The sequence below is a fragment of the Hyposmocoma kahamanoa genome, unplaced genomic scaffold, assembly GCF_003589595.1.
Source record: "Hyposmocoma kahamanoa isolate Upper Pololo Valley unplaced genomic scaffold, ASM358959v1 65, whole genome shotgun sequence".
Taxonomy (NCBI): domain Eukaryota; kingdom Metazoa; phylum Arthropoda; class Insecta; order Lepidoptera; family Cosmopterigidae; genus Hyposmocoma; species Hyposmocoma kahamanoa.
This window is the reverse complement of record NW_020653853.1, coordinates 16910056-16923022: the sequence shown is the minus strand read 5'-3', so window position 1 is coordinate 16923022 and position 12967 is coordinate 16910056. Positions and strand designations below refer to the sequence as shown.

The 12967-nt window shown below is 35.4% G+C and overlaps 1 protein-coding gene across 1 annotated transcript in view; it reads left to right on the top strand.

Moving 5' to 3' along the window:
• Positions 1–6837: 6837 nt before the first annotated feature.
• The window catches only part of LOC113231417 (carboxypeptidase B-like), a 20848-nt gene continuing 14718 nt past the window's right edge, over positions 6838–12967 (top strand). Inside the window, exons 1-4 of the mRNA XM_026465728.1 lie at positions 6838–6998; positions 7828–7956; positions 10813–11001; positions 12733–12866. Coding sequence (XP_026321513.1) covers positions 6959–6998; positions 7828–7956; positions 10813–11001; positions 12733–12866 — 492 coding nt within the window. The 5' untranslated portion in view covers positions 6838–6958. The remainder of the gene's footprint in view (positions 6999–7827; positions 7957–10812; positions 11002–12732; positions 12867–12967) is intronic.

The window sequence follows — 12967 nt, the reverse complement described above, 5'->3', positions numbered from 1 at the left end:
ACGCAAATTAAAACATATAATGTTGACTTATGGCCACGCAATCTTACTGAAACAAATGGCCACGCAAATTAAAACATATAATGTTGACTTATGACTACGCCATGTCACTGAAACAAATGACCACTCCAATAACATATAATGTTGTTTTATGGCCACGCAACCTTACTGAAACAAATGGCTACGCAAATTGAAAATATATAATGTTGTTTGAGGGCCATGCAACCGTGCTGAAACAAATGGCCACGCAAATGATTTAACAAAAAATCACGCACAAAGCAGTAAGAATACGGCTAGGTAGCTGATTACTGTTAAGGGCCATGCAACCGTGCTGAAACAAATGGCCACGCAAATGATTTAACAAAAAATCACGCACAAAGCAGTAAGAATACGGCTAGGTAGCTGATTACTATTATATTACTTAGTGCTTACTAGTAAAAGGCCACCCACAATAATACATCACAAGGCTACGCAGTACTGTTACTGTTACATAATTATGTAAAAAGCCAAGCACAATAATATAAAAAGTCACATATTTGAAATTACTATTTTGAGCTTATGCAATTGGAATAATGTCGATTCTAATATTTGATATCGACAAGAAGAAGCGAATATCAAATGTTTTAAACAGCTTTAATAGGAATGACGCTCTTTCCATAAGAAACGCAAAAAATATTTTAGATAGCGGTGATATTCTACCATTGTTAAATTATATTGATAAATATTATTCAATTATTGAAATAGCCCTAACTGAATTACAAAAATCTGATTTATCAATTTGCGAGTTCTTACATGTTCTTAACGAAGTCAGAAGAAAAAAAAATGAAAAGAGTGTTATACCGAAACACCGATTATGATGTGGTTTGATAGACAAGTGGAAAAATTGTGAAGGGCTTTGACATAAATAACGAAAGTTTGTACAAATATGCTCCTCTTATATATGAGGATGTCGATAGATCCTTCTCGCCTTATAAATTGATATTGAGTATCAAACGAAATAGTTTGATACCGGAAAATATTGAAAAAATACATAATGTACAATTAGCAGCTCATCGAGTTATATACTTTTGTTTTAAGATTTCCTCTAGTGCTACGGAACAAAATTATTAATATGCTACCATCTGTACGTATTAGAGACTTAATGCGAGCTGGCAACGTTCAGTCGTGCATTTCACTCGACCTTATACTAAAAGCAGTGAAAGATAGCTCATTTTCCCGCTCGCACAGCTCCTACTGAATAAAAGACAGATGAACTAACTATCAACGCTAACCTCATGTAGTCCTATACCCAGCAGGGTTGAAATCAGGATGATGATTTACTATCAACACAGACAGTTCATAGTTTGAATTAAAAAGACCGATGAACCATTAAGACCATGCAGGACGAACGTCATGTCAGTCAGTATCGGAAATACATTTCCTCATAGTTCGTGAATGAAATATACAAGCCTACTATGAACTTACTAACTACTACAAGCCTACTGTGTTTTTTTAAACAGGCGAGTAATAATGGTTACTGTAAAAGTTGCACTTTAGCTTCAGGACCTAGCCCTCCTATGCCTTTGAAAGCACGCGAATTACTAACGCAACTGTGAATTAATAAGTTATTGATTTTCCAGGTTTATATATATTTCTAATAATTGTAATTTTCTAGTAATGACTGTTACAGTCGCTTTAAGAAATCCATGATTATTCCAGGAAATGGTAAAGGTTCTACATTTTTCAAACTTGGCACCCAGTCAGTATGCCATTATTAAATCGAATATTATTAATTTAAATCTTTCCACTTGGAATTTGGCATTAGACTTACAATTCAATATCATACTTGCCACAATCGAACGGCGAGATCGTAAAACAAAACCGAGACAAATTAAGCGTTTTAAAATAAGTTCATGCCAAAACTCCGTCTGGAAGAACGATCTTCTGTATTACCTTATGATGTATATTAGCACCCCATATGCAATATAAGCAAAAGACGAAATATAGACATGGAAAATGACTAGACAAGTCAAAAATTAAGAAGGACAAAAGAAAATAGAGGGCCAATTGCAGATTCGTAATGAAGAGGAAGGTCAAGGTGATAAAAAGGACACAATGAAGAACAATGTAAAATGCTTTAGGATTTGCTTATTTAGTAGATTGTGACAGTTAGTAAAGATTATAAAAGTAAAGTAAAAGTACACACTGTTAAAATTTTTATTAATTTTATTGAAAGGGAGAGATGTAGTGTATGCACATAATGTACCACAGACATTAGACAATATAAGTTACACTGCGGCCCGCGGCCCGCCGTTCCCGCACTACGACACTAGACTGTGGTGTGAGCGGACGTATCGCACGTGTACGTGAAGTAAACACATGTTGTTTCATTGAGCTATCCCTATACTAAGTAGCGTAGACGCCACACTAATGACCTGTCAAAACAAAAAAGTGAAAATGGTTATTTTATAAAAATGTTTTAGACTGATCAGAATAAACGGTTACTATATTATGCTACGACTAAGTAGTACCCACAAGAGACTAAATATGAAAATTATACAAAATCATGCTCTCAACACCAATAAACAGTATAAATACAGGTATTTCAGAGTAGTGGCAAACAAAAAAAAAACAAATTGAATCAAAAAACAAGACTTACTAAGCATTACCACTATTTTTTTGAAGTTGGGGCATGCTTTCTGCGAATAACAGTGCTTTTCACTGGTGCCGCCAGTGAGGAGGGACCTCCAGCAGGATCTTGACGGACCGTGCTAACCATTGCCGATGTCTCCGTGGATTCTTGGAACTCCGCAGACGTGTGGATAATGTGCCGCTTACCCTCTTCGTCGAGCTCTATAACGCGCCTCTGACTTGTCCAGCATTTAGCCACCCCAAGTTTCTGCCGGGCCTCCATGAATAGATTATGGCGCCTTCTTGTCAAAAATTCCAATTACTGCTGGAGGCAATACCACCAGGCGAGATCTTCTTCGGTTCATCTTCAAATGCAGTCATCCGTGCAGAAAAGGATTGAGATAGTGCCTCAACACTGCCTTTGATGCCCTCCATGTTGATGTTGTGTGATTTAGTGATGTGTTGTAAGTGATAAGGAGTAATTGTGAGGATTCTGACTGCCAACAGGTACTGTTGTCTAAACTATCATATTATGTAAATGTTAGGCCTTTAAGTGCTATTTAACTATTTAATTAAAATAATTTCTGCAACTAAAATTTGACTTTTTAGTTAGAGGTCTACCTTCTACAATCCTTTTGGACATATTATTTAAAGGACCAATAAAAAAGGTTGAAATATGATAACAATATTCACATAACCCACTGGCCACATACTTATACCAGAATGTTTAATCAAAATAAAAACAATTGAAGTTATTCTCTTTTCAAATTAAATGTTAAATTACTTCATTAACCAACTTAAAAAACAAAGGAGGAGGTTATACATTATATGCACTCTCGTTATGGTCCCATTGTCACCAAGTCAGACTCTGAGAAAGGACCCCCATGGAAATCGAAGGAAACCCTCATATTTTATAGACAAGTCCATGTATGTATCTATTTCTCCATCAATTGTGCACCGATTTTGAAAATTCTTCTTTTGTTTGAAAGGATATACTCTCGAGGTGGTCCCTCTGATGGTCTGGGTTCATTATATCACTAATTACTATTTATTTTCTGGAAATAAAAGTCCTTTTCACTTGACACAATATGTGTAATGAAAAAGTCACCGTTACCATGAGAACCAGAAAAGAAAATATACAAAGGAATCCGTAACATTTCCATTGTTACCAAGAAGTCAGAATCTGATAAGAGGGTTCCAAAGAAATCGAAAAGAGCCGATAAGCTAACTTTTGAGGTCGGTTTTTTTTTTTTCTATGAAAATATTACAATAATTTTAACTTTTATTTTTGGTCATTTGAATATGTATGTCCATCAGTGTGCATGTTTTCTGTAGACACACACAATTTATATTCATGTATTTTTAAACGTTTCCACCATGAGTTCACCAGTGACCACGTAAAATTTGTCACACAAACACAAACATACAACGGTCACTGTTAAGTCATGGTACAGGCTCTATACTACTTTTTATTGTTTATAAGTACTATCACATCGAGTAATGCTCACATTACAGTTTGGCGGCAGAAATAGCCCAACTAGCACACAAGCTCTAATAACAAGCCTTACAATAGCCAGTTAGAAGTTCTTAATAACGGCTTAGGCTGCATTAACAAGTTTAATCTACTGTCGAGATGTATAAGCGGCTATAGCGCCGCTGTACCCCCAAATAAACGCTATGGGTCTACAATGGTCGTGAATGTGTCGCACCCTTAGTAATATAAGGGCACAATCCAAAAAAAGTAGATTTTTGGGAAATTTGGGAATTGATAGGGACTTAAATAATAAATGGGATCAAACTTATATAGCTCCATATTTCTGTTATATTTTTTGTACTATATGGGTTTAGACCCATATAGTACAAAAAATATAACTTGAAAGTGTTTTTTTAACTTGCTTGAAACTTATGGAATTTATTTATATTTTTTTTTATTGCTCTTTATAATACATTTATCAAAGAACAAATCTGCCAAATTTCATATTTATAACTTAAATAATAAGCATATTATTTGAAAAAATATGTGTAATGTAGGAATCCAGAATCTTAATACGCGATTTCCCAAAAATCTACTTTTTTTGGATTGTGCCCTTATATTACTAAGGGTGCGGTGTGTTAGTACGAAGTCACAATGTTTCTATGTGCGCGGTTAATGTGCGTCTAAGTAATACAAAGGTGCTATGCGAGTCAAACAGAAATTGAATTTTTTTTTTTATTGAACTGATGATATGAAATATCACCACGGCTAATATTTTTGGTACGGCTATCATTTTTGCACTCCAAAACAGCACAAGAAGGTATTTTTCTAGGATTTTAAAGAATTTGCACGAAAGAATGACACAACCATACCATACAAAGCGAAAATGCCGGACTGAGCTCAGATACATAGGTCTTTTGGCACCAACCACTTCTACTGTATTTATTGTTCTGTGGTTTTTTATAAAGCTAACCAATTTTCTCTCGATTCCAGAGCCAAATTACGGAAGTGAAATCATCGCACGCGGATCTCAACAAAAGACCCACACTTCTCGACCGACTTCTCAGTCAACGTTCAACATTCTCATACTCAGGTTGAAACAGGAATTGACTTCGACAAAAGCGAGACTAGAAGAAACACAAAACGAACTGTCGGCGTGGAAATTCACGCCAGACTCGAATACAGGGACGAAGCTTATGGCCATGTGCAGGTTGTTGTACCAGGAGAATGAGGATCTCGGACGGATGACGTCCAGCAGGCGGATAGCTAAGTTAGAAGACGAATTAGCGCTGCAAAAAAGCTTTAGTGAAGAAGTTAAAAAATCACAATCAGGGTTGTCTTTTCGCGCTCATTTGTGTCTGTAAAGGTGGCGGTTCGGGTGGAGACAGAGACAAATTTCTTGTACGTGTACGTACCTTTAGTCTTTGGCGGAATGAAATAGTAACCAGTGTGGCCAACGTAGGCGATTTTTCGCCATTTAGGCTACTCAGGACGAAAATCAGCGACGAAAAAATCTGAAAGGCTACTTAATAGGCGAAAGGCTTAATGGGCGAATCTCCTAATGGCTACCAAAGAACAGATGAGCTCCCCATGAAAATATAAAAAGTCTGTGATATTAAGAAAGAACAATTGTTTATGGTTGCGCAGTTTCGGCAGGAATTTCCCGCGAAATCTAATATATTAAGTTTTATTAAACGTTTCAAAACAAAGTTTCTTGCAACTCCTCTTTAGCAATATATCTGAATGTTGCTTGCTGTGCTATTAAGTTGACTGGTTTGACTTTAATAAAAGAAAGTATAAAGGGCACAGCAATTTTCTTCAATACTTTGTGTATAAGTTCATCACCTAAAACATAAAAATAAATTAATTAATGATAACATACACTAGTAGAATAATGCTATAAGTATTAATGATAGCAGTGCCAGGAATGAAAAGGAATACTTGATAAGTGTTTTGCAAAATTTCAGCCTAACCTATCTTCAGGTTTAAATTGAGACGCACGTAACTCAACGAATTAGTAGCCTTAAAATTTTTCCTGCGAAGATCTTTTTCCCACAGTTTTCTTCTTTTCGGTTCTTTGGGGAATAAATGTATTCCCGTATTTTTGCAATCAACCGCTGCACAGAAGGTCATAATAGAGAATTATTGCTTAAAGACTTTGTTTGCTTACAAAAACACTGACAAATTATAGCCATAGCTATCAAAACCGAACTCTCTACAATGGTGACATCTGAAGGGAGCAATAGGCAGTTATTTACCCCATTATATCAATTTAATTACTTTTATATGATTCTACTTAGGTTTCATTTTTCATTTGAATAAATTATTGATTTAAATTACAATTTTATTTTATTTATTGCTTGTTTTTCATTTGGTGATTAGGCTACGACAGCTACAATTCGGCTACATTAGGCTACTAAAGTTGTGAAAAATGGCGACATTGCACCCAGTGCAGTTGGCAACACAATTAATTGTGATAATTAGGAAATCCAATGATATGTGGGCAATAACGATTGGCTTCTGTCGTCGCGTTTGTTGATTCAATCATAATAATATTTTATTGACATTTATTTATTAGTAGCAATAATGTTTAACACAATGCCTAATTCGATTATTTACGACATTTATATGAAATTTGTGAGTTTCTATGCGAAATGTTTGTATTTTAAAATTACAATGGATGTATATAAAGCTATGTTAATAAACATAATATATTACTGGCATCATCATTTTTATTCGCATTCACTAGTCACTCCTGCGTACGTGTTAAATTAAAATTTTCGGACATAGTTTACTGTATATGGATATTGGAGACATAAAAAATAACAATATATTGCTTACGTATTATTTCGATAACTTGACGGAATAAAATATAATATGGCACGGACAGAAGTATATGCCATAGTTTTAACAGCAGGTAAGGGTGTCAACATTTTATAACTTGTATAATTTACAATGTAAAATGGCGAAAAGTCTTGGATATTATTTATTGAAGCAATTTTTTAAAGTGACAGGTAGGAAAATTTAATTTTACACCGTGTATGCTTATGTGGCTTTAAGGGTCAAATCACACTGAAAGTGCAGAGGCGCGAAGCGGCCGGAAGCTCTAGCATGGTGCGTTTTTCCTATCGTTACCGTAGTACCATTAGTCAGTTCCATTGATGGTACAAAGGCAATCTTTTTTATGCCGTCGTTCCATTACGTTGATAATTCCATACTAAATGTTTTTGTTATCCGTAGTAAGGAATTAAATGATAGGGACCAGAACTTTTTGAACTAATCGCTACAAGTCTCGCGGTGCCGCATTAAACATTTTATCACTTCAAATAAATTTTAACTTTTTATAGAAGATAAGATTCAAAATGCTAAGTAATACTTACGAATGAGCCTGACTCCTTGAACAGCAAAGTTTAATCAATATGACGATTTCAAGTGTAATTTGCTTACCTACGAAATAAAGATGATTTGAATTTGCACCAGAAATGCTTTTCCGGCCGCTGCTCTAAGGTTGGTCTTCCTTTCGGCATCACGTTTAAACGTAACCAATTACGATTTATACGAATCTGCCGAACTAATACTATCATCAATTCATCAAGCACAAATGGTGCTGGACCTATTGCTACCGACTAACCAATTCTGACCGACTTGCAGTGGTGTTAAATTATCGGCCTTCAAAATTAAATAAGTCGTGAAAAAATATTTGTATTGTATTGTTTTGTAACATAATTTACTGTCCATACAAAAAGTGCACTTGGTGCTAGCTACGGTCGAACCGCAACAAACGCGCGTACCCTATGACGGCGCACAGGTGTGGAGGACCATGCTTAAATTTCCACATGAATACGAAGTTATACAACGACTAACAAACGATACAGGTAACAAATTTTACCATTTTGTTTGTAACACAAAAAATGGTTATCGCGTAACATACAAAAAAGTGCAGTCGAATTGAGATCCTCCTTTTTTTTTTGAAGTACACAAAAAGTACACAATTTAGGGATTTTATTTCTTAAAAATTACATCATCCATATGTGACCCTTGATTATTTTGACACTGCAGTAACCTAGAGCGGAAATTTTCAATGACAGCTGTACAGGTGTTTTATGAAATGTTCTGCATTTCCTCGCGAATACGTTCCTTTATTTCCTCAAGAGACACTGGGTTGCTGTTGAAAACTTTACTTTTAAGGTATCCCCAAAGAAAAAAATCCATTGGGGATAAATCTGGGCTACGAGGTGGCCAGTTAATGTTAGCTCTTTTGGATATAACTTTTTGTCCAAAAATTTTGCGAATTGCATTCAATGACTAGTTGGAGGTGTGACATGTTGCCCCATCTTGCTGAAACCATGATCGTTGATTAAAACCATCAAAATTCTGTAGCGCTGGAGCGAAAAAGTTATGTAGCATGGCAATATACCGCTCTGTATTCACTGTAACAGCATGTCCTCTTTGATCTTAAAAGTATGGACCAATAATGCCTCTTGCTGACAACGCTGCCCATACGGTAACCTTGGGCGAATGCAGGGGGTTTTGATGCTTCAATTTAGGATTACTGTCACTCCAATACCTGCAGTTTTGCCTGTTTACTTGTCCATTTAGGTGGAAGTGTGCCTCGTCTGAGAAAAAAGTGTTGGTGAAACTAGTGAACCTCTGTAGCATTTCGTTACCAAATTGGAGCCTGTGAGCACGATCTTGAGGCTTTAATTCCTGGACTATTTGAATTTTGTACGGATGTAAATCTTTATGGAGAATGCGGTTTAAAGATGTTCTGGGCACATTTACGACGCTAGACCGCTTTCGAGTAGATAGGCTAGGTTGTTCACGAACAGACGTTCTTACACGCTCTACGTTTTCTGGATCTCTTGAAGTTCTAGGTCGGCCGCATCGTGGTTGATCCATTGTTGAACCTGTCTTCTCGAACTTCAGGACCCATTTTCTAATCAATTGAATCGACGGAGCTTTATTTTTATGCCGTAAGTTGAGCGCAATATCTTCGTTGCGCTATAGTCGTAGAATCGTTGTTTTGATAGAACTCGCGTACGCATAACGCACGTTGTGCTCCCCTAAACGACGCCATGGCACTGAATTCCCATTGGCTGCTTTTGCGTTTCGTAACTTCTCCGTCCCACCCCGCCGTCGCTACTCGACGCAGCTACCGATTCAAAAGTAAACGGACTTTTGGTCCACCCTGTATTATTCACTCTATGTATGTTACTTTTTTAAATAAGACTTAGGGTAATTAATAATTACATAAAAATAATTGAATATTAATTCAATAAATATTTAAATACAATGAATAGCTACATCTTTAGTCGGGGCTGGTAGCTGTAAAGGTATCTGACTGGGTGACGAAATATCATAGATTTCTTATAGATAGCGTTATGGCTAAAAGTCGCAGAAAAACAAAATACAAAAATACGACGCAAGCACATAGAAAATTTCGTGAAGTGCGCTGGTTCGTTCCGTTGCTTATTATAGTTGGTACAGCGTCTGCCACGGTATGCTAGAAGGCATCGGTTCGAATCCGGCCGGATCGGAGGATTTTTTTATATATACTTTAAGGACTAACATAATTATAAAATAATATTAAAACGAAACAACTAATCTACTCGAAGTGCACTTGGCGTCGTGTGGTGCCATCTGGTTTCAGGTAACCTCCCTCGGAATCGCCGATATAACACCACCCTCGGTTAAACTCCTCCTTCACGAAGAATTCTAGAGAATGAAGTGTCATTATTTTAGGAAATGTGTTTGTTTTAGAAATAAATGAAATCAAAATTATCCCATTGTGAAAAGCCGGATGCAGTACACTTAAATCAATTCTTTTCAGCCGACTTCAAAACAAGGAGGAGGTTCTCACTTCGATTGTATGTTTTTTTGTATGTATTTTACGCGATAATTTCGGCATTTGTGAACCAATTTTGATGATTCTTTTTTTGTTAGAAAGAGGGTACTCCATTTGAAGAATATATTCCACCTCTAAGGGTAGCAAGGTCTAAGGGATGAATGACTTTTGAGGTCGGTTTTTTAGTACTTTGTACTAAGATTATTTCCTTAACAAACCGCCGTTTTACAAATTAAATACAAGAAATATGATTACTTAAGTGTATACACCGCCGGACATATAATTCGAACCTCTTCTCATTTTTATTCATAAAGGGACCAGATATAAAAATATTAAGTTGATTGAATATCATATGTCTCTGTCTACCCCTCCTGTGGGACTACGGCGTACGCTTATGTATGTATGTATCATTATCACGAAATTTTACTACCATGATATGAAATATATTTTTGTGAAATTACTCCGCTAGTTTGTAGAGTGTACAACAAGTTGTGACTACAAAAACTGTGAGGGAAGTAGGTATTATTTCAATTACCTAATTAAACAGACGGTAATGCATTCGTTGTGAGCAAACTACCGCCTACTATTATTCGATCGATAATATTCGATTATTATTCGAATCTCTATAGATTCGACAGATGTTCGGTCGGCCCTGTCACCAAAAACGAATCAAAATTCACATTGTGGCTGAACTCCAGCTGCTCGACCCTCAGGATTTCTTTGACTTTTGCTCTGATGTCTATCTGATGACCATCTCCTCAGACTTCTTTTTAAAATTTTTTTGCTAAATAATTGAACCTATAAATTTCCTATGACATCAAAACAACGGTCTCATGCGAGTTTCGAATCTATTGCTTAAATAATACAATAACTTTTTTACACACAGAAATATCAATATGGAAAATCACCCAAACACACGTAGACTACCTGGTCCACAGTGAAAATATGACTAGTGTGCAACAAATGCTGGCCGAAAACAAAATGACATACATCGTGCTCAATGAGGACGTAGAATCAATTATACGTAATACTGTAATGTCCACACAGTTATGGGTAGATCACAGTCCTGGAATCGGTAACCTATTAATATTTTAATAACTGTATAAACGTAAAAGAAAACTGGTAGTTGTCAACTATATTTAAAAAATTTTAAAATTACTACCATCATGCAAATGAAATTTCACTTTTCATAAAGCGTTATCCTAATTTCTTTTCGTCTCACGGGATGAGCAATTCTATGCCTCTACCAGAGATTACATAGCGCTAGTGACCGCGAAAAATTGTGAAGTAATTTACGTAGTCGCTAACAACTGTCACGGTAAACTCGTGGTGGAGGCACTGATCAGCTGAAAACTAAACCGTGTAAAACTGCTCTACTTAAAAAGAGTGAAATTTTAATAGCTACGAACGTCTACAACAAACTTCTAAGTGAAATTAGGATTTGCAATAATTGTGCGGAATTTAAGAAATTATTATTACTTATAAACTATTACAAATTATTGCATGAAAATTACATAAAAACTATGAAAACTTTGTATGCCGCAAGGCGTAACGCCCTTATAGCCTGTGTATCGCAAAGAAATAATATTATTTCATTAGATTTGACCTATTAACGCGGTATGGGCCGGAGCCAATCAGAAAAAGTACGAAAATGACAAAGAGATTTGGGATAAGAGTCCAAAGTGTCAAACCTGATGTGCTCTTGGCCGCTTCTTGCCCGTGGACCACCTGGTTGGTTCACCTCGGTGGACCACGGGCACTTATTTTTTCCCGTGGTTCCCCTATGTTCACCTATGGAGTTTTCTTATGAGTCTCCTTGGTTTAAAACTCCTTAACATTTCAATAGCAAAGGTAATATATTGACTAATTTATTATCTATTAATTGAGAATTTAATGAATATTCATTGGTTTGATGGCGTAATTACTATAAACTGATGTAGGTTACAACATCACATGATGTAGGGTACAACACGTTAAAAACTTTCTTATTTAAATCGTCGTGAAAAGTTGCATCTAGGTGGGCCTATTAATTTTGAATTGAAATACAAATTAGATTGCTATAAATAATACGTGTCGTCCTAAAGCAAAAAGCTCGCATTTTACACACTTTATTTTTACTGATTTTTGTTCAAGCTAAACTTAAATAAATATCTTATTTCATTTTTATTTTTATATATTATATTTTTGTATATCATTATATTTACTTATTTATTTTTTGTGAAAATACTCCCCTAGTTTCGTATTAGTAAATATCTATACAAAGATATATTTGTATTTAAATACATTATTAAAGTACACCCATCAAAGTGACAAGGGCCAAGCACGTTTTTGCTAATTACTGAAAGTCATAAATTTAATTTTTTTTTAACACCAATCAATTTCTTTGGTCTATTTCATTTTCAAATTCAAATTATACAATTGAACAAAAAATTTGTCGATGTTAAAAAACCTGATTTTCAATAATTGGGAAAAACGTGCTCGATCCCTTGACACTTTCGATGGACGTTGCAACTAAAAGAGAAATAATTTAACTAATGAAAATGCCAAATATAAACATTATATTTTGCACCACATTTTTTATCCTGAAAAATTATATACAAATCGCATACCGAGATATTCACTCTGAGACGACGACATTATTATCATCTACAAACAAATTCGTTTATTAGTATAAACTAGTTAAAGCGGTTGTAGATATAGCAAAAGGGAAATTGGCTCGAACCGGTACCAGTACAAGCAATATATCGGTTTAAAGTAGTCTACGCAATAAATTCAGAATTTCTCCTCCCCACCTTGCTCATTTCAGGTCACAGACTGAATTGGAAGAAATTCCCTTCTCTAGAAGTCATCAATGAATACATTGAATATTTGAAAATAAAATATGCATCTATATGCACCGTTCGCACAATTGGATATTCTATCGAAAGGAGACCTATACAGGTAAATAAGATTTAAACACGATACCATAAAATATAACGATATGAGTACTCACAGACCTATAATCAATATATACTCCAGGTACCTTTTTTTACCTATAATCA